The 23,359-nt window shown below is 38.2% G+C and overlaps 1 protein-coding gene across 1 annotated transcript in view; it reads right to left on the bottom strand.

Moving 5' to 3' along the window:
- LOC124605129 (neurofibromin) overlaps positions 1-23,359 on the bottom strand; it is a 459,490-nt gene that overhangs the window by 351,611 nt on the left and 84,520 nt on the right. Inside the window, exon 10 of the mRNA XM_047136614.1 lies at positions 5,894-6,038. Coding sequence (XP_046992570.1) covers positions 5,894-6,038 — 145 coding nt within the window. The remainder of the gene's footprint in view (positions 1-5,893; positions 6,039-23,359) is intronic.

Genomic DNA, 23,359 nt, shown 5'->3' with positions numbered 1-23,359 from the left:
TGCAGTTTCTTCAGTTTTAATCTACAGTTCACAACAAATAGATTGTGGTCAGAGTCCACATCTGTCCCTGGAAATGTCTTACAATTCCTAAATCTCTGTCTTACCATTATATATTCAATCTGACACCTTCTAGTATCTCCACGCTTCTTCCATGTATACAATCTTCTTTCATGATTCTTGAACCAAGTGTTAGCTATGATTAAGTTATGCTCCATGCAAAATTCTACCAGGCGGCTTCCTCTTTCATTTCTTCCCCCCAAACCATATTCACCTACTACATTTCCTTCTCTTCCTTTTCCTACTATCGAATTTCAGTCACCCATGACTATTAAATTTTCATCTCCCTTCACTATCTGAATAATATCTTTTATCTCATCATAAATTTCATCAATTTCTTCGTCATCTGCAGAGCTAGTTGGCTTACAAACTTGTACTACTGGAGTAGGCGTGGGCTTCGTGTCTATCTTGGCCACAATAATGTGTTCACTATGCTGTTTGTAGTAGCTTACCTGCATTCCTATTTTTTTTATTCATTATTAAACCTACTCCTGCATTACCCCTATTTGATTTTGTATTTATAACCCCATATTCACCTCACCAAAAGTCTTGTTCCTCCTGCCACTGAACTTCACTAATACCCACTTTATCTAACTTTAACCTAATCATTTCCATTTTTAAATTTTCTAACCTACCAGAGATTTTACACAGTGTCAGGAAGAACATAAGGGAACAATTGACAGGAATGGGGGAAAGAAATACAGTAGAAGAAGAATGGGTAGCTTTGAGGGATGAATAGTGAAGGCAGCAGAGGATCAAATAGGTAAAAAGACAAGGGCTAGTAGAAACCCTTGGGTAACAGAAGAAATATTGAATTTAATTGATGAAAGGAGAAAATATAAAAACGCAGTAAATGAAGCAGGCAAAAAGGAATACAAACGTCTCAAAAATGATATCGACAGGAAGTGCAAAATGGCTAAGCAGGGATGGCTAGAGGACAAATGTAAGGATGTAGAGGCTTATCTCACTAGGGGTAAGATTGATACTGCGTACAGGAAAATTAAAGAGACCTTTGGAGAAAGGAGAACCACTTGCATGAATATGAAGAGCTCAGATGGAAACCCAGTTCTAAGCAAAGAAGGGAAAGCAGAAAGGTGGAAGGAGTATATAGAGGGCCTATACAAGGGCGATGTACTTGAGAACAATATTATGGAAATGGAAGAGGATGTAGATGAAGATGAAATGGGAGATATGATATTGCGTGAAGAGTTTGACAGAGCACTGAAAGACCTGAGTCGAAACAAGGCCCCCGGAGTAGACAACATTCCATTAGAACTACTGACAACCTTGGGAGAGCCAGTCCTGACAAAACTCTACCATCTGCTGAGCAAGATATATGAGACAGGCGAAATACCCTCAGACTTCAAGAAGAATATAATAATTCCAATCCCAAAGAAAGCAGGTGTTGACAGATGTGAAAATTACCGAACTATCAGTTTAATAAGTCACAGCTGCAAAATACTAACGCGAATTCTTTACAGACGAATGGAAAAACTGATAGAAGCCGACCTCGGGGAAGATCAGTTTGGATTCCGTAGAAATGTTGGAACACGTGAGGCAAAACTGACCCTACGACTTATCTTAGAAGAAAGATTAAGGAAAGGCAAACCTATGTTTCTAGCATTTGTAGACTTAGAGAAAGCTTTTGACAAAGTTGACTGGAATACTCTCTTTCAAATTCTCAAGGTGGCACGGATAAAATACAGGAGGGAAAGGCTATTTGCAATTTGTACAGAAACCAGATGGCAGTTATAAGAGGCGAGGGACATGAAAGGGAAGCAGTGGTTGGGAAGGGAGTGAGACAGGGTTGTAGCCTATCCCCGATGTTATTCAATCTGTATATTGAGCAAGGAGTAAAGGAAACAAAAGAAAAGTTCGGAGTAGGTATTAAAATCCATGGAAAAGAAATAAAAACTTTGAGGTTCGCCGATGACATTCTAATTCTGTCAGAGACAGCAAAGGACTTGGAAGAGCAATTGAATGGAATGGACAGTGTCCTGAAAGGAGGGTATAAGATGAACATCAAGAAAAGCATAACGAAGATAATGGAATGCAGTCGAATTAAGTCAGGTGATGCTGAGGGAATTAGATTAGGAAATGAGACACTTAAAGTAGTAAAGGAGTTTTGCTATTTGGGGAGCAAAATAACTGATGATGGTCAAAGTAGAGAGGATATAAAATGTAGACTGGCAATGGCAAGGAAAGCGTTTCTTAAGAAGAAAAATTTGTTAACATCGAGTATAGATTTAAGCGTCAGGAAGTCGTTTCTCAAAGTATTTGTATGGAGTGTAGCCATGTATGGAAGTGAAACGTGGATGATAAATAGCTTAGACAAGAAGAGAATAGAAGCTTTCGAAATGTGGTGCTACAGAAGAATGCTGAAGATTAGATGGGTTGATCACATAACTAATGAGGAGGTATTGAATAGAATTGGGGAGAGGAGGAGCTTGTGGCACAACTTGACTAGAAGAAGCGATCGGTTGGTAGGACATGTTCTGAGACATCGAGGAATCACCAATTTAGTATTGGAGGGCAGCATGGAGGGTAAAAATCATAGAGGAAGACCAAGAGATGAATACACTAAGCAGATCCAGAAGGATGTAGGTTGCAGTAGGTACTGGGAGATGAAGAAGCTTGCACAGGATAAGGTACCATGGAGAGCTGCATCAAACCAGTCTCAGGATTGAAGACCACAACAACAACAACCTACCTGCCCGATTAAGGGATCTGACATTCCACGCTCCGATCCGTAGAACACCAGTTCTCTTTCTCCTGATAACGACGTCCTCTTGGGTAGTCCCCGCCGGGAGATCTGAATGGAGGACTATTTTACTTCCGGAATATTTTCCCAAAGAGGATGCCATCATCATTTAACCATACAGTAAAGCTGCATGCCCTCGGGAAAAATTACAGCTGTAGTTTCCCCTCGCTTTCAGCCGTTCGCAGTACCAGCACAGCAAGGCCGTTTTGGTTAGTGTTACAAGGCCAGATAAGTCAATCATCCAGACTGTTGCCCCTGCAACTATTGAAAAGGCTGCTGCCCCTCTTCAGGAACAACATGGTTGTCTGGCTTCACAACAGATACCCCTCCATTGTGGTTGCACCTACGGTACGGCTATCTGTATCGCTGAGGCACGCAAGCCTCCCCACCAACGGCAAGTTCAATGGTTCATGGTTTATTAATTCTTTATTAACATTTTTGGAATCCACACTCAATTTACTTATAGCTTACAGGAAAAAACATAAATCTGATACAGGAAACAGATTATTGTCAGAGCTGGAAGTGAACACGTACTGTCATATGAAGTAGTGCAGCCTTCCCATTTCACAATCTGATATGAGACCAGACAACAAGCAACCAATATTCATATACAAACCTCTGTGGAAAACAGCTAGGTAACCTGTCTAAATATTATGAGAAAAATTGTATCATTAATTCAGCTGCAAATTATAGGTATTTAAAAGATTTTCAATGTCAGCTTTGAAGTTTGAAAGATGAATTCACAGACACAATTTCAAAGTTATCTCAGATTTTGATGCACATCACTACAATGCATACAATAGTACCGTAATGTTTCTTTTAGTAATTGTAAAATACCATAAAATTTCATTACCTATGTAACAACAAATCTGTCAGATGCTTTCCATAATCAATTGAGAGCATTTTTCTCACACTATGCACAGCTAATTCTGTCACAGAAAGAGGCTTCTTCTGGATCTTTTAAAATGGCTGTCTTCCTCAGTGGCTGTATGTTTTCTGTACTCGTAAGTGCAAGGTCCATTTATAATTCTTAATTAACTTGTACTATGAATACTAGTAGAAAAAGTGGCAAGATAACAGAAATTACTTGAATGCTATAGTGAAAGATTTTTATCTGATATTCTGTTTACTTTGACAAATGATAACTTATTTTACTTTTTTGAACTAGAAATAAGATTTTAAAAAGAAATGCGTGATTTTTCTGTAACAACATACACACAGCATGAAAAGCAAGAGAACATATTCCATTGAATATATATGGCTTAATACATCTGCATGTTATTGAAGTTTTGGCGTGTAAAACAGCCAGAAGTTATTGTTTTATTTTAAGAAAAATGCAATGTCCAACAAGATCTGAAGATGGTAACACTGATTACCAAAACTGATTATCGTGAGTAAAGGTTATTATTAGTGATCACGGCAAAGAAGTTTGTCTTCTCCAATATATTATCATGGATCGCCACTTACAGTTAAAAATATTTGAAATAAAACAAAAAAAAGAGAGGGCATTTCCGTGGGTCCTCAGATACACAAATTGTACAGAGATGAGCATTTCAATTCCACTGTAACAGGTGAGGAAAAGTTAGTTTCGAATACCTTTATTCAAGTGTCAACAAACTCTCTAGGAAACAAGAGGGCAGGAAACTATAAGGACCTTGTGGCAAATCTTTTGCACTGCTACAATAGACTAGGGTGCAACATCTTCTTAAAGTTACAGTTCGTAGATTCCCACTTGGACTTCTTTCTTGACAACTGTGGTGCTGTAACCAACGAGAACAGAGAAAGTCCCCACCAGCAAATTTTGGACATAGAAATGAGATACCAGGGAAAGTTGAGTGCATCAATGTTAGTCGATTACTGCTGGATGCTAATCAGGCAATCTCCGGCAGAAAACTGAAAATGCCAGGCAAAGCAGTTGCACCTTCAGTGACCTTCCTCTGAGGGGTAACACCAAGGTTATATCAGCAATACTGAAAAATTATCATAACTTCAAAACCAGAGATAATTATGAATTTTCATTAACACTTTTGCTACCTGCACATCCAAACATAAAAAATAGGTGTTTTCATGCCAGTTACAGATAAAAAGTAATATTTTGTTGGCTAGTATAATGTTCTGCATGAGACACCAGAATAAATCATGCTGAAAACTACATATTTACACCAGTATTACTTACATTTTCAGAGATTTTAAAGAGACAATGTATAATATATTGTTTAACTATTTCTTTGAACTAACTTACAGACAAATTCTCAACACCGTTACAGGCATGATTCTTTATTGACCAGACAATATATTTCTTACTACACAACTTAGTGGAAAGCTTTTATGAAAACATTACAGCCATTGGGCATCTTCTGCAACAGTGGGTATTGTTACATATACACAACATATTTTTAAGTGAATTATAACATTATGAAATCAGGGGTAAAGCATTATCTGATTGGTATGGAGCAAAAGAGTGCTTTACACTTAAAACATAAAAAGAAATTAACAAGCATCTGACAGGGGTGCTGCGACACTAAGTGTTCTGCTGGGTTCCATACTAGGGCAGCTTCTCTCTTTTTCCATCAAATATAAATAAATGACTTGCCCTTAACTGAAGGAGATAGCTATAAAGATGTTTTATTTGCATGTTAATGTAACTGTTACAGATTCATATCATGGACAGAATAATAAAGGAAAATATGGTCAGTAACAAGCATTTCTTGAAGTAGGCTGATTTTTAATAGCTATAAAACGCTTGAACGCTATAGTGAACATGTTTTAAAGATTTTTATCTGATATTCTGATTACTTTGACAAATGAAAACTAGTTTTACTTTTTTTAACTAGAAATAAGGTTTTAAAATGAAATGCATGATCTTTTCTGTGACAAAATAAAAACAGCCTGAAAAGCAAGAGGACGTATTCCACTGAATATATATCTCTTAAGACATCTTCATGTTATTGAAGTTTTGGAGCTTAAAACAGCCACAAGTTATTGAAAATTAGGTCAGTCACAAAAAACACAATTTACACAGTATATAGGCCATGGAAAATATCAAGACAAACACTAATTGGCCTTACAACATACCGTAATCATCCGAAGAGGTGTGTGTGATATGTATCCTTGGGTGACCTTGTTGAGAGTGTCAGTGAACATGGAACGAAGTTCTGCTGACTTACTATATACTAAGTCAATCTGCGGCCACCATGATAACCTGGGTTGAGTAATTATCCTGTAACAAATTTAAAATATCTTTTCTAAAAAAAGGTACTCTTACAATTTTATTCAGGTTTCTATTCAAAGTTGCCTGCACATATTAAAACCAATACAAATACACCAAGGAAATGTCTGGCCAGTAAGTATGGATCTCTTCTTCATACTTATTTTAAGTATGATCATGGAGGAAATTATCTTCATAATTAATGAGATTTATTATGTTCTGGACTGGTTGCTTATCTGAATGAAACACAGAATAGTGCACATTTATAAACTGTGCTCATTAAGCATCATGGACAAAACATAACAGAATTATTAAACCCAGTTTTACATGTCACAGTTCTTAGTAAAAAGAACAAATTCTGATTCATGTGACACTCACAAATCACTACCTACCTATCAAAAAAGACAGTGTGGTATTATACAATTGATCTTGCCAAAATCTAACACAATACAATGATCAGTTAAATGAGTGACGTACAGACAACAGCTCATCAATAGTTAAAATGGTGAAAAGGGGACAGCCATGTAATCAGAAAGATGAAGACTGCAGCTCAGTTTAACATACTTGTGTTCTCCTTCACAGCATACACATGTGTGTATGTGCATCGCCCCACCCCAGCACAGTTATGGATATGTAGCTCTGCGCGCCTGTGTGTGCGTGTGTGTGTGTGTGTGTGTGTGTGTGTGTGTGGTTGTCTTGGTCTGTGTGCGCACATACCCGCATTATGATGAAGAATACGAGTTAGAAATCTGGGCTCAAGTGTTCAATTTCTTGTCTATGTGCCTACTCTTCCACTTATGATGAACAGCTGTCTTTATTAATTCAGTTTCTTGTATTACCAGGTTTTCCATTAATTTATTAACTGAACATCATGGGAAACATCGAAATTGCGCACAACAGCATGGAGAACCATTCAAAAATCTCAAATTTTATACTTTCAAGTGAGCATCTCAGTGTTAAGTGCATTAGGAAGTGTAAATACATGGAAAGAATATTAAATAAGAATATGACAATTTAGAATCTGCAGTATATTTGAGGATACAGTGACGGAATTTACCAGTCGTCTTAGTGAATGTAACGGGTGGCACTTGAATTGGTACTATCCACTGTGTTCGATTAAAATAATAACGGGATGAACATTGCTTTAGTGGTAGGGATACACACACTGAATTTTGCTTTAGTGGTAGGGATACAGAGACTGAATGTTGCTTTAGTGGTAGGGATACAGACACTATAGACAACCCAAGTTCATATGTGTTCTCTTAATATAGATGACAGCTGCAGGTATGGTCTCCCTGCTTCTCCATGACTGAATCCCAAGTCTCAGAAGCTCTTTTATTCTATCCACGACATCACTTCTGTTCATCTGTTGAATGACTCAGATAATTATGGTAGAAAACTCTTCTACAGAAAGATAACGATGTCCACGCAGGGGTTTTTCAACTTCAAGAACAAGTCGAAGTCTGGTGGACCCATGTACAGCCTGGAGGGAGGATGCGACAACACTTCCCATATGTATGTATGCATGCAGTTTTTTGCCTACAGCATTGCTGATACATTGGCAAGCATTGTGATGGAGAATGAGTGGCCCAGCCTTGAGTAACTGAAGTTGCGTTTTGTGCAAGTTTTGCACGAAGTTATGATAATACACTGTTGTGATACTTGCTCCACATGGGCCTCTATCTGTCATGATGATTCCTTGGTGATCATAAGTAAAAATCATCATTATCTTGAGCTTTGATTGAGTGTGTCGAAACATTTTTTTGGACATGAAGAACTGGAGCGTGGAATGTCAGATCTCTTAATTGGGCAGGTAGATTAGAAAATTTAAAAAGGGAAATGGACAGGTTAAAGTTAGATATAGTGGGAATTAGTGATGGTCGGTGGCAGGAGGAACAAGACTTTTGGTCAGGTGAATACAGAGTTATAAATACAAAATCAAATAGGGGTAATGCAGGAGTAGGTTTAATAATGAATAAAAAAATAGGAGTTCGGGTAAGCTACTACAAACAACATAGTGAACGCATTATTGTGGCCAAGATAGACACGAATCCCACCCCTACGACTGTAGTACAAGTCTATATGCCAACTAGCTCTGCAGATGATGAAGAAATTGAAGAAATGTATGATGAGATAAGAGAAATTATTCAGTTAGTGAAAGGAGATCAAAATTTAATAGTCATGGGTGACTGAAATTCGATAGTAGGAAAAGGAAGAGAAGGAAACGTAGTAGGTGAATATGGATTGGGGAGTAGAAATGAAAGAGGAAGCCGCCTGGTAGAATTTTGCACAGAGCATAACTTAATCATAGCTAACACTTGGTTCAAGAATCATAAAAGGAGGTTGTATACATGGAAGAAACCTGGAGATACTGACAGGTTTCAGATAGATTATATAATGGTAAGACAGAGATTTAGGAACCAGGTTTTAAATTGTAAGACATTTCCAGGGGCAGATGTGGACTCTGACCACATTCTATCGGTTATGAGCTGTAGATTATAACTGAAGAAACTGCAAAAAGGTGGGAATTTACGGAGATAGGACCTGGATAAACTGACTAAACCAGAGGTTGTAGAGAGTTTCAGGAAGAGCATAAGGGAACAATTGACAAGAATGGGGGCAAGAAATACAGTAGAAGAAGAATGGGTAGCTTTGAGGGATGAAGTAGTGAAGGCAGCAGAGGATCAAATAGGTAAAAAAACGAGGGCTAGTAGAAATCCTTGGGTAACAGAAGAGATACTGAATTTAACTGATGAAAGGGGAAAATATAAAAATGCAGTAAATGAAGCAGGCAAAAAGGAAAACAAACCTCTCAAAAATGAGATCGACAGGAAGTGCAAAATGGCTAAGCAGGGATGGTTAGAGGACAAATGTAAGGATGTAGAGGCTTATCTCACTAGGGGTAAGATAGATACTGCCTACAGGAAAATTAAAGAGACCTTTGGAGAAAAGAGAACCACTTGTATGAATATCAAGAGCTCAGATGGAAACCCAGTTCTAAGCAAAGAAGGGAAAGCAGAAAGGTGGAAGGAGTATATAGAGGGTCTATACAAGGGCGATGTACTTGAGGATAATATAATGGAAATGGAAGAGGATGTAGATCAAGATGAAATGGGAGATACGATACTGTGTGAAGAGTGTGACAGAGCTCTGAAAGACCTGAGTCGAAACAAGGCCCCCCGGAGTAGACAACATTCCATTAGGACTACTGACAGCCTTGGGAGAGCCAGTCCTGACAAAACTCTACCATCTGGTGAGCAAAATGTATGAGACAGGCGAAATACCCTCAGACTTCAAGAAGAATATAATAATTCCAATCCGAAAGAATGCAGGTGTTGACAGATGCGAAAATTAGCGAACTATCAGTTTAATAAGTCACGGCTGCAAAATACTAACACGAATTCTTTACAGACGAATGGAAAAACTGGTAGAAGCCGACCTCGAGGAAGATCAGTTTGGATTCCGAAGAAATGTGGGAACACATGAGGCAATACTGACCCTACGACTTATCTTAGAAGCTAGATTAAGAAAAGACAAACCTACGTTTCTAGCATTTGTAGACTTGGAGAAAGCTTTTGACAATGTTGACCGGAATACTCTCTTTCAAATTCTGAAGGTGGCAGGGGTAAACTACAGGGAGCGAAAGGCTATTTACAATTTGTACAGAAACCAGATGGCAGCTATAAGAGTCGAGGGACATGAAAGGGAAGCAGTGGTTGGGAAGGGAATGAGACAGGGTTGTAGCCTCTCCCCGATGTTATTCAATCTGTATATTGAGCAAGCAGTAAAGGAAACAAAAGAAAAATTCGGAGTAGGTATTAAAATCCATGGAGAAGAAATAAAAACTTTAAGGTTCGCCGATGACATTGTAATTCTGTCAGAGACAGCAAAGGACTTGGAAGAGCAGTTGAACGGAATGGACAGTTTGTTGAAGGGAGGATATAAGATGAACATCAACAAAAGCAAAACGAGGATAATGGAATGTAGTCAAATTAAGTCGGGTGATGCTGAGGGAATTAGATTAGGAAATGAGACACTTAAAGTAGTCAAGGAGTTTTGCTATTTGGGGAGCAAAATAACTCATGATAGTCGAAGTAGAGAGGATATAAAATGTAGACTGGCAATGGCAAGGAAAGCGTTTCTGAAGAAGAGAAATTTGTTAACATCGAGAATAGATTTAAATGTCAGGAAGTCGTTTCTGAAAGTATTTGTATGGAGTGTAGCCATGTATGGAAGTGAAACATGGATGATAAATAGTTTGGACATGAAGAGAATAGAAGCTTTTGAAATGTGGTGCTACAGAAGAATGCTGAAGATTAAATGGGTAGATCGCATAACTAATGAGGAGGTATTGAATAGGATTGGGGAGAAGAGGAGTTTGTGGCACAACTTGACAAGAAGAAGGGATCTGTTGGTAGGACATGTTCTGAGGCATCAAGGGATCACCAATTTAGTATTGGAGGGCAGCGTGGAGGGTAAAAATCGTAGAGGGAGACCAAGAGATGAATACACTAAATAGATTCAGAAGGATGTAGGCTGCAGTACGTATTGGGAGATGAAGAAGCTTGCACAGGATAGGGTAGCATGGAGAGCTGCATCAAACCAGTCTCAGGACTGCAGACCACAACAACAACCACATGAAGAACGTGAAGCACTCCATTCACTGGGCTGTGATTTCAACTCCAGTTCAGAGTCTCTAATCCATGTTTCATCAACAGCAACAATTCAACACAAGAATCCTTGATCTTCACAGTCGAATTGTTGTTTGAGCAAGGTTGCAATGTTCAGACATTTCTTCTTCCCTTCAGCTGTCAAACAGTGTGGGACCCACCTCGCAAAAATTTTTCTCTTCTTCAAATCATTTGTCTGAATATGGAATATTGATGTTGGGAGTATTCCCAAGGCTTCAGACAGTTTCTCACAAGTCGCACTGTGATCTTCTTCAAGAGCATCTGCCACAAGTCTCACACTTACTTCATTTGATGACATTTTTGGCTTTCTTGGTCTTGGATTATTGCCTATACTCATATGACAACCACAAAAATGATTAACCCAGCATGAAACTGTGCTCAAGCCCCTGTAAAATCCCCACAAACTTCACTTAATGCACTCTGGATTTCTGTTGTGTTTGAAGCATAAAGTTCCAGTCTCAGTGTATGACCTTTGGTCTTCAACAGTCACAGTACCTGAGACTCCCGCTGGGTCTATTTCTACTGCTTGCCAATTTTTTATCACAGTACACAGTGAAAAAAACAAAAACACATGCTTCTTCCTCAAGCTCCCAACTATATCAGACATAATTTTCATTGTTGTTGCATCAGACAATCTACAGTAATAACACTCTGTGTATTATTTATAAAATGTCCTCTGTAAGAGTTTACTAACTGAATATTTCTAAACAACATTTTATGGCATTTTATTTTCAGCTAGGTATTTTTAAATATTCAGATGTAACACTAGCCAACAGTGAAAGTGTAGCTGGGGCAAAATAAATGTTTGTTAATGATACTGACCACGCTGATAATGGAATCAACAATGAAAAACTCGAATTAGCTCTCATTTTGCAAGTTAAAGGTGGGTGCGGGTGCATATAATTATATTTTATTAGCCTTCATTGCCAATCCCTACCCATATAGGCTTCGAAATCCCAACAGAGTGATGAAGTTTCAGGCAACAATAACTGTGTGTATTCTGTCCCTATTTTTATCCCAGATTCGTAGCAAGAGCCAAGGGAAAGGGGGAGAGAAAGGAGGAGCAAAGAACGCTTCATTTAAGCATACTTTCAGACTGTTACAAGCTTGTTCTGTCTGTGTGCTGTAAGTGTGTCTTACTGAATGTAGTTACTGCATATTGTGACCTTAATTCCTGTGACTCAGTATGCCTTACAAGTGTGCAAACAGTACACACAATTTTTGCCACATTTGTGGACAGGCTACACTGAAATCGCAATGAAGGCCAATAATGCCATATATTAAGAAGGCCTACAAACTATACTCTGGCTGTGAAATTGGGGACCAGGATATCCTGCATCTCAAGTCTTCATTCATGGTGGAATCACAAAAGATCTTCCATAGGCTGTGCTATACCCTTGATTTGGCAAAACTATCACACTCTGGCAAAACTATCACGCCATGTGAATGATTTTTACTTTTGTATGACAATTCCCTTAACACAGTGTATTTTCCAGAAGAAGAGTGACCAGTGCCTCAAAGAGATGGTCTGCCTGATCCTGTCCCACCTGACTGTGATAGTGATGAGGGCAGTAGCAAAACTAGTACTCCACCATCATTTTCAAAACCTAGTTCTTCAGAAGATCCTTATATTGTGTGTAACAATAAGAGTACAAAGATTCACAAAATAACACAGTGTGAATTTAATGCCCCAGTGAGAGACATGGAAATGCCAAAAAGTAAAGCCGAATAGTTGGCCTCAAGACTGCAACAGAGTAATTGTTTTGATGAAACGGTAAAAGTGGTTGGTTCCATAACTACCATACACCATTCATTCCATTTTTCAAAAGTGAAAGGAACTTGGTATTTTGTAGTAATATACAGGGAATAACGGCAGCTAGGGGCACTGACTATAAAAGTTATCAGAGGAGGTTATTCATCGACTCCTCCAAAGTAAGTCTCAACTGTGTGCTACTGCATAATGGCAACATGTTGCCATTGATTCCAATTGGGTAGGCACCTTAAATGAAAGAAACAATTATTGTGATTGAATTTATTTGCAGGGATCAGAAAGTCATAGGCATTTTACTTGGGATACAGCACAGGTACACCAAATTCTGTTGCTTCCTGTGCCTCTGGAATCTCTATGCCAAAGCACTTCATTATAAAAAGTTAGTTTGGCTATGAGTCAATCACTTAAATCAGGATCTCACAATGATTCACACAAAGCACTTTTCAGATCCAAGAATGCAATTCTCCCTTTTCTTCATATAAAACAGAGCCTAATGAAAAACTTCATTTAGGCTATGGTCAAAACTGAGGAAGCATTTCTCTGTTTGTACAAGTAATTTCCACATCTTAGCAGGGACCAATAAAACGGGCACCCTGACTGCAATGATGTGCTCTGTTGTGAGTGACATAAGACAGATGTGGTAAATAACTGTGTAAATAGTTGTTTCAATTTTGACTTGCCGATGCATCCAAGGTCTAGTCTTCTATGTAAATGCCAGTTCATGACAAAGGCCATTTTAACGCTATTTTAAGAAATACGCAATTTCCAACACGATCTGAAGATGGTAACACTGATTACCGATTATCGCAAATAAAGGTTATTATTAGTGATCATGGGAAAGAAGTTTGTCTTCTCCAATGTATTACCACGGATCGCCCCTTACAGTTCAAAATTGTGAAATAAAACAAAACAAAAAGAGAGTGCATTTCCGTAGATCCTCAGATACACAAATTGTACAGAGATGAGCATTTCAATTCCACCCTTACAGGTGATGAAAAGTTAGTTTCGAATACCTTTATTCAAGTGTCAACAAACTTTCTAGGAAACAAGAGGGCAGGAAACCATAAGGACCTTGTGGCAAATCTTCTGCACTTCTACAGTAGACTAGGGTGCAACATCTCCTTAAAGTTACAGTTCGTAGATTCCCACTTGGACTTCTTTCTTGACAACTGTGGTGCTGTAACCAACGAGAACAGAGAAAGTCCCCACCAGCAAATTTTGGACATAGAAATGATATACCATGGAAAGTTGAGTACATCAATGTTAGTCGATTGCTGCTGGATGCTAATCAGGCAATCTCCAGCAGAAAACTAAAAATGCTAGGCAAGGCAGTTGCACCTTCAGTGACCTTCCTCTGAGGGGTAACACCAAGGTAATTACATGCATAAGTTATATCAGCAATACTGAAAAATTATCATAACTTCAAAACCAGAGATAATTATGCATTTTCATTAACACTTTTGCTACCAGCACATCCAAAAACATAAAAAATAGGTGTTTTCATGTCAGTTACAGATAAAAAGTAATATTTTGTTGGCTAGTATAATGTTCTGCATGAGACACCAGAATAAATCATGCTGAAAACTACATATTTACACCAGTATTACTTACATTTTCAGAGATTTTAAAGAGACAATGTATAATATATTGTTTAACTATTTCTTTGGACTAACTTACAGGCAAATTTTCAACACCGTTACAGGCATGATTCTTTATTGACCAGGCAATATATTTCTTACTACACAACTTAGTGGAAAGCTTTTACGAAAACATTACAGCCATTGGGCATCTTCTGCAACAGTGGGTATTGTTAAATATACACAACATATTTTTAAGTGAATTATAACATTATGAAATCAGGGGTAAAGCATTATCTGATTGGTATGGAGCAAAAGAGTGCTTTACACTTAAACATAAAAAGAAATTAACAAGCATCTGACAGGGGTGCTGCGACACTAAGTGTTCTGCTGGGTTCCATACTAGGGCAGCTTCTCTCTTTTTCCATCAAATATAAATAAATGGCTTGCCCTTAACTGTAGGAGATAGCTATAAAGATGTTTTATTTGCATGTTAATGTAACTGTTGCAGATTCTGGTCATGGATAGAATAATAAAGGAAAATATGGCCAGTAACAAGCATTTCTTGAAGTAGGCTGATTTTTAATACCTACAAAACACAGTTAAATCATTTTCTGACACACAGTTCTGTCCATGGTCACTTTCAACTTTCTTACAGTGGCGGCATCATTATTGTAACAGACATGACCAGATTAATGAAACTGACGGTAGAATATAACCTCTCTGTAGAACTGTTATAATGTCCTTCTGCTGAAGCTGAATGCAGCTATATTTACAATTAAGAAATTGCTTATGCCCGCCCCTAGTAACACAGTGAAAGTTAAAGATTTTTCCCAAATGATTCCTTGATACTTTACAGGACAATATATAAGGACACCTCAGTTCAAGCCTGAATAATATTTATACTCCAAAGCCAGCCATCTGGATGATAATCATTTTGATTTGTAAAGCTCATGTGTGCTGCTATTTACAGAGTTGGGGTTCTTACACTGACATCACACTACAGTTAATCACTCATTTAATTTTGAGCTGACAATGTAAATTTGTTTCTAAGGAACAACAGTACCCATTCAGTGAACACATGAGACTGAAATGATTTTTATGTCAAAAGCACAACCTTCCTTACTGGTCAAAGAAGTGTGCAGCAATTTGCAACATTCCTTGTTTAATTGGCTTCCTCAAATGTTGAAGTCTGTTAGTGATAAAGCACAGCTGAAGGCTTTTCTCCTGAGAAAAACCTTGAATACACTGCAGCAATGCTTTAGTTCATCTAATTATGTTGTGGGAAAGCAACTCAATGAGAGGAATGAAACAGTATACAAAACAGTTCACGTATAAGCAATTTATGATTTCCTGAGTGTTTTATTAAAATTTTAAGTCACAACACGCATTGTGAAGTACAAAAAGTGTTATAATTGTAACGTATCATATCTGAGGCTGAAGGAGGTGAGTGTTTCAAGGAACACTTATCTAATTCGTGTTTTAACTGGACAGCAATTTCATATTTATTTGAGTGTGGCCTCATAGACATTGCCTTCATACTCAATCTTATCCATCACTGAATGAAAAGCCAGCATTTATTGGAGTTCCTACCAGAGATGTTTCTGCAGCCTGCAGGGAGTTGTTTCCTTTCTTCAGCAACTGGAAGCTGATTGGTTGCTTTACCCTCTGTTAGTGGGGAAAAATGGATGCCCAATGAGATTCTCTGCATTTGAGTCTTAAGCCAATCATTATGCACAGCATGCCCGATCAGCTGAAAGACCTCAATGTTTAAACAGTTTTGGGAGTTGCTTGATGCTTGAGGAGTCAAGCAGTTGGCATGCAGCCCGCGGTAAGCCCAACGGTGTACAAGAGATGTTTAAAATTTTTATTAACTCTGAAGTTTGTGATCCACAGTAATTGTGAAGTTATATAGAATGCTTACCATAATCATTCCACCTGGGAATTGTTCACACCATCTCTTTAAGGGGTGTCCAACATCTCTCTTTCATGATGCCGTGTAAAGTAGTGCAGCTTTTGCTATCCATTTGGATACAGTCTTTCCAGTTCAGTCTGATTTTTCAGTTATATTTGTAATGGGGTCTACATTTAGTTCTTTTCTAATGTTGGTGTTTCTTTTATGGTACAGTGATGAAAATCCCACTACAAAGTGGAGGAAGTTCATCTTAGATGATTCACTTTGTCATAACTGATTTGATATTAAGAGTCCAACATTCACTACCACGCAGCAGCAAAGGCAAGGCTATTACTTCGTAGAATTTAATTGATGTTTATGTCTGCACATTATGTTTTAATTTACATTGTATGGTTCCACAAAAATGTTTGAAGCTGGCCAATTCTACAGTGCTACATCAATTAACTTTGAAAATTAAAACTGCACCCCAGATATTTAAAGTCTCTTCTTGTCCAATTATTTGTCCATCTGTAACAATTTTGGCTCTTACAGTTCCAAACCTTGAAATGCCATCAAATCTGTTTTGTCTGTCGATATTCTCATTCCATTTTTAGTGGCGGTTCGACTTGACTTACTTATTCAATTTGAACCTTTTCTTCAGACTGTGGTTACAGCAGTTCATTTATTATAAAAATAAAACAATATAAGAATCCATACTGTAAAGAATGGGACAGAATATGCCGAAATTAATGAAGGTAATCTTACAAGAATTCATCCTCAAGTCACCAGCCACTTGGCAGCACTTAAAACCTTCGACTTTTTGATGAGTTTCATAGCCTTCATCTTCTGGTGTGATGTTGCACCACAGCAGAAGTCCCATTATTTGTATCTTAGCAGGTGCCTGGGTCCAACATGCCCCAGCACTGGGAGAGTAGTTGGTTGGACAGAGCAAGAGGCCACAATAGATTCCCTCACTGGGCCTTTTCGATCTGCCTGTTGTGCCAAGCACTGCTGGCTGCAGTCTTGACATATAGTTGCTAATGCAGTTTTCCATGCCAAACTAAACTGACAGCCCTATGTCATCACATTGCTTTCTGAGCATTCTATGCCCTCATTTTAAGTTCAGGCATATCGCCACATGCACTGAAGCAGGAATAGGTAAGTACCTGCAACACAGTGTGTCCTTTGCGAGAACATACATGTGGTCATTTTGATGAAGGTCTTGGTGATGTAATCTGCAGAAAGTTCACCATAGTTTAGTACAGCTACAGCTCAACCACCTTCTGCAGTATGTCCATAAGGTGAACACTGTTGTCTTTCCATATTTGTTGGGGTGTTAAGAGCTGAAAGAACATTTACTGAGTCAGGAACGGGAAAGATCTTGTTCATTCCCAGTGGTTTGACGAACTGGGGAGCCTGCATAATGACCACTGTCTCTGCTGTAAACAATGATGAGTATGACTATTCTGATTGGAAATCAGGACTGAAGTATTGTTGATCAACTACTTTTGGCCTACCAGTGAATATTTTAATTGCACCTGGCCACTGCACTTGCACAGTTGTCTTGAATATGTTGATAATATTTAACTTTTCACTTTTGTGGAGCAAATGGACATATCATGACCCAAATGACTGAGAAAAAGTAATTGAAATGTTGATTAGTCTCATGCTCTGTCAAGTGAGCAGGTCTTTCTGTTCATTAACAGCCACTATTCACTACACTGCAATTCAGTTTTTCTTTCAAGGCAGAACCAATAACTGAGATGAAAAAGCTCCTTTAGTTTGGTACATTTTTGCACATCGGGGTCTTCAGAGCTTGGATTCTCTGCAACATTAATTTATCTGAAAAGAATTCATGGCAAATATGAAGTGAAGAATATTGGTCAGTGCTGAAGCCATCATTCCAATGCCGACTCTAAGACAATGACACTGTGTTTAGTCTAGTTTGAGAATGCATGAGCATTTGACAAGAAGGATGACCCACTGACACAAAGAGGATGGTTTGTCACTTGTTACAGGTTCGAATGCAGATGATATGGGCATACCACATCAGTCGAGAGTTGTAGATTAGTCCCAGGAATCATGCACTCACAGTTACTGACATTGTACGGTATCCCAACTTCATTCGTGGAGAAGGACATTGCACTTGTTTGGGAGTAAACACCACTACTAGAAATTTGTAAGGCGATACTGCTATACCAGTTTTACCAACTGACATCATGTACAATGCCAACACTGTCTGGAGTATGACAGTTGTCTGTCTGGAGTATGACAGTTGTGCTGGAGAGAGACACATCTGTCAAGTATAGCTATATATCATCTGAAAATTATAAAAGGTTAACAGTCAGTGATAGGTAAATTTCAATATCAGCAGTATATGAGGGGACTACCCCCCCCCCCCCCAAAAAAAAAAGACCTATATATTTTCAAACTGTTTACAAAACAACTTTATCCCCTTCAAAATATTCTCCATTACAGCTAATACATTTGTCCCACCAGTGCAACCACTGTTTGAACATTTTTTTGTAGTCATCTTTAGAAATAGCTGACATCTCCTGCCTCGTTTATTTTTTTATTTTTTTCCCCTTGACTTCTTCAATGTCGTCAAATCTGTGTCCACTCATGCCTCTTGTCATGCATGGAAATAGGAGAAAGTCACATGGAACCAGGACAGGTGAGTAACGTGTGTAGGTCAGCAGAACTGTGTCATCTTCAGCCAAAAACTGTCCAACAGAGATGACTGTGTGTGCAGGTGCAGTGTCGTGGTAGAAGACTCAGATAATCAAAGAAAAGGTTTGATTGAAGATCTGACCTGCAGGAACAAACTCTGAATGAACTATGCCCTTGATGTATATCCAAAATGAGGTTTGTTATCAATCGATGTGACATCATTTTTAAATCGAGGAAATTACTCATACACTTCATTTTTTTCCCATAGTGTCATATTGGTAAGCTGTTTTCAACATTAAATTTTTACCAAATAGAAAACAAAATTTCACAGCTGCTAATTGTTCATTTACACGTGCCATAATAAAAAATGAAACAAGAACAAAACAACACTAGCAAAAACAATAATTGCAAATGAACAGAACAAGTCATGTCGACAACACAGGCGACACGGAGCTGGCAATGAGTTGCACTATACATGCCTAGCGGGATGCGTACTACACAAGCTCTGCCCATGGCAATGTTCTTCCTTCTCCTTCTTCTTTTTTTTTCTAACCCCCCCATGTATAATGGTATATAATACTATGATGAGGAGTACACTTAAGGGAAGCCTTATGATATTCTGTTTGGGTCACTGAATCTTTTCACAACAAGAGTAATGCAGTCTGTAGATACCTGTCATGAATGTATTCGATATACAAGAGATTGAATGTTACGCATTAGTACAGAGATTCGTACAATTGCATACGCAGCTGAGATATGGAGAGAAAGCGTGATGAGGAAGCTATGCTGGACAAATGCGGCCAAGATGTCACTCAATGATATTGTGTGTGTCCCTTTTTTTGGGCATCATATTAAGTAACTTTGTTCCACCCACAGCTCCAGTTGTTTAACAATCCATTCTACACTTTTGTTGCTACATGAGCTCAGAGCAATAGACTTATAAGACCAAGCACGACAAGGCTTTTTTCTTTGTTTCAGGATGAATGCAAAAATCTGTGAGATCCACGTTACTGGGAGTGATTCTACCTGGCAAAAAATATGTGATCTGTGGATAGCAAATGTTTTCAATCTGAGGAATGGTACCGGAGGTTAGCTTGTCTGCCAGTTGAACTTACAATGGAGCAGTGTAGAAAGTGATATTTCATCAAGAGATCATTACTTGAAAGTTAACAGACACCATCTGTATTGTAGATACATCTCCTTTGTAGACTTCTGTCTAAATTCTCTTAGTGCTTAGTTCTTAAAGCAATAGCTGAGGAGCATTACAGGTTACAACATCTCATAGGCCGTTTACTGTGGCACAGTGAATAGCTTTACTTGGAATGGTTATGAATGCTGTTTTCTCCCACCAAGAACTAGTCACATGTCTTACATTCAGCCATCTGTGGGGAGGAGGAAGGTGGGGAGGAGGAAGGTGAGGGGGTGGGGGGGGGGGGGGGGGGAGGTTAATCGCTCATCTCCTGTATTAGCAATATTGAATGAACTTGCCAGTCAGCTTTGTCGAAGTTCTATTTGCCTGGTCCAGCTATCTGCGACAAAGAAGACGAATTTGTTGTCATGTGATTAGGCTGGGATAATGTGGATTAATGATCTAACCCCATGGGGCCTTTCAAGACTTCTCAGTCACACTTCAGAGTGAGAAATGGAGAAAGCTGCTGAGTTCTTTAAAAAAAAAAAAAAAAAAAAAAAAAAAAAAAAAAAAAAAAAAAAAAAAAAAAAGAAAAAAAAAAAAAAGAGAGAGAGAGAGAGAGAGAGAGAGAGAGAAGAAGAAGAAGAAAGGTGAAGGTACAATCTTGGACAAAAGGTCAGTAGGTTTTGGGCATCTATTTGTGAAAGAACAGCTGCACTGCTTTCATCTTTTGACTCAGATCTTCGCTGAAGCATCATAATTGAGGTCAACAGAAATTAAGTAAGGTGGCTGGGACCTTAAGAAGATTTCCTGTCATATATCATTTAGTCTCACCAATCTCAGCACACAGTGAAATGCCAGGGTTGTAACTGAACCACCTGGTAGTTTCATAAGTCCTGAATTGAGCTAGAGTCATGATCATAGTATGGACAGCACCATTTACTTATGGCATGCTATTGTTTAATGGATGAATAAAGTGGTGTCGCATCTCCCATGAATCCATTGTTCTTCATTTTATATCTGGAGATTACAATCAAAGAATTAGGCTTGAGCCATTTTTCTGCAATCAATAGAAATGAGGGATGAATGTTACGTATCACATGGAACAGGCTTTCTTAATTAGATCTTATTGTTCATGCATTCCATTGGAGGATTTTGAGTCACATTCATAGTCTTGAGGAAACATTCTATCTGGAATGAGGGGCATGGCATTTGGATCCAGTTGGCCTTGGGCAGCCTGATGTATTAAAGCTAAAACAAGGCTGTATATGTCATCATCCTGGTCTTGGGGATTACTCTGAATCACAGTATTGTTCCTAATGTTCTCTGAAACTGACCGATGAGTTGTGATGGGTTGTACTTTCCATCATGTCCTATGGGACTGGTGAGTATGTTTTCTAAACATTAGAAACTGTGGCGGTTGTTGGAAGTGATGGAAATGCCTTTGGTAGAGTGAGCAAAAAATAATCTATGTGGATGACATTGTAGATGAGGGGACAACAGTATTGCTGGGGGTTCTGTTGCATGTGCCCACCACAAGATAGTGGATGGACGAAGCGCACAGCTCAGTAGATAACATAAATTAAGGGGCCGTCCCTTCTGAACAAACGGATGGTGGACTAACCCAGCACTGAGAATGAGAATGCATTTCTGTGCTGGAGCTGGAGCTATTCTGCACAAGCCTTAGCTATACCATTATTGTGAAAATACCTGGTACAGTGCTGGTCTTTACACTTGCAGATGATTCATAGTACTGGATCACAGGGCTCCCAAAGGCATGCTTCCAACATCACTTACAGGACAAGTGAATGCAAGATCTGGGGACTGCATTGCCAAAACCTGTTGTTGACCATTGTTTGTCCAGAATGACAGTTGGGATTTAGCTGCTGGTTGAAGTGGCCGGAATGGATATGTAATTGTGAACAATTTTAACTGCCTTAATATATCAATAACAATTCACAAAGGATATACCTTCACTAACACTCATTTCCTGAGTCATTCTCCTTCTGTGATACACTACGCAATCAGGAAAATTTTGCAATAATGATAATATGAAAAATGACACAAAATTAACATTTTTTAAAGAAATTACACAAAATTGTTAATTTTCACAAGATACCACAAAATTTTTAATATCACCATATAAAAATGTCATAAATATGACAACAAGAGTTTACTAATATTCATAATGAAATGATCATATGCATTATTGGCCACAAGACCCCATTTGAGGTTGTTGAGCTGCCTGATGCAACTCCCTTTGTTTGACGCCACTTCGGGGGCTTGTGTGTCGATAATTATGAAAGTGTGATGAAGGCAACACAACATTCGGTCCTCGAGCAGAAAAAAATGTCTAACTTGGCTGGGAAACGAATCCGGACCTCCTGCATGGCAATCAGCCATGCTGACAGCTGAGCTATCATTAATCATAGCTAATAGTTCCTGAACTGTTTTCACTTTCACTCTCCTCAAGATAAAGGTTCATATACAATCTACAAATAACAGTTCGTTTCCTGCATAAAGGACCTTGAAATGATGAAAATAGCACCTAATTAGGCAAAAAATAATTCGAAATTTGGCAGAAAGTGTCACTCATTTTGACAAAAAGAAACAAATTTGCCAAAAAACACAGAATTTGGCAAAGCATACCAAACTTGAAAATACACAACAACACTGAATTTGGCCAAAAAACACCAAGTCTGACAAATACACCGAATGTAACAAAAACCACTGTATACAGCAAAAACAGTACTGTGTTTGGGAAAAAATAGCACTGAATTTTGAAAAAACACTGAATTTTGAAAAAACAACAACACCAGATTTGGCAAACAAGCAATATCTTTGGTAAAAAATTGCACCAAATTTTGCAAAAAAAAAAAAAAAAAAAAAAAAAAAAAAAAAAAAAAAGAAAAGAAAAATCACAGATTTGGCAAAAAACAGCACTACATTTTGTTCAACATAGAACCAAATTTGGCAAAAAAACATCACCAATTTTGGCAAAAACAACACTCAAGTTGAGAAAAACAATCCTGCATTTGGGAAAAACAGAAACAAATTTAAAAAAAAAAAAAAAAAAAATTAAAAAAAAATCTATTTTGGGGAAAAACACTAAATTTGACAAAATGCTTAATTTGACAATAAAACCAAATTTGGCAAAACAATAACACCAAATGTGGCAAAAAAGTACAGTAGCATATTGGCCATAAAATATCATGATTTTTCTCCAACTCTAAGTATGCATAATATGTCTGTGGTGAAATGCTCACTACTGCAGTTGGGACTTTAAGTATAAGCATCATTACAAGACTCAGCAGGATGGGAACTGCCACACTTACAACACCTGGTTTGGTTCTTGCATTGTTTGCTGGTGTGTCCAAAGTAGAGGCAACTGAAGCAGGGTTACATAGTGAATCCCAGCATTGCATCCCATGAATAATAAAATAACATGGTAAATGTGGAGAACTGAATGTCAGCAAGAATATATGACTCTCAGTAATACACATTTGGTTGTCTTGCGCCATTACCTTGGTAAACTATTTTATCCTCACAAAATGCACACCCAATTCAGTAGCATGTTTAATGTCATCAACATTTAGGCTCT

Source organism: Schistocerca americana, chromosome 1, assembly GCF_021461395.2.
Source record: "Schistocerca americana isolate TAMUIC-IGC-003095 chromosome 1, iqSchAmer2.1, whole genome shotgun sequence".
Taxonomy (NCBI): Eukaryota; Metazoa; Arthropoda; class Insecta; order Orthoptera; family Acrididae; genus Schistocerca; species Schistocerca americana.
Note: the sequence above shows the minus strand (reverse complement) of the source record. Positions and strands in the feature narration are given on the sequence as shown.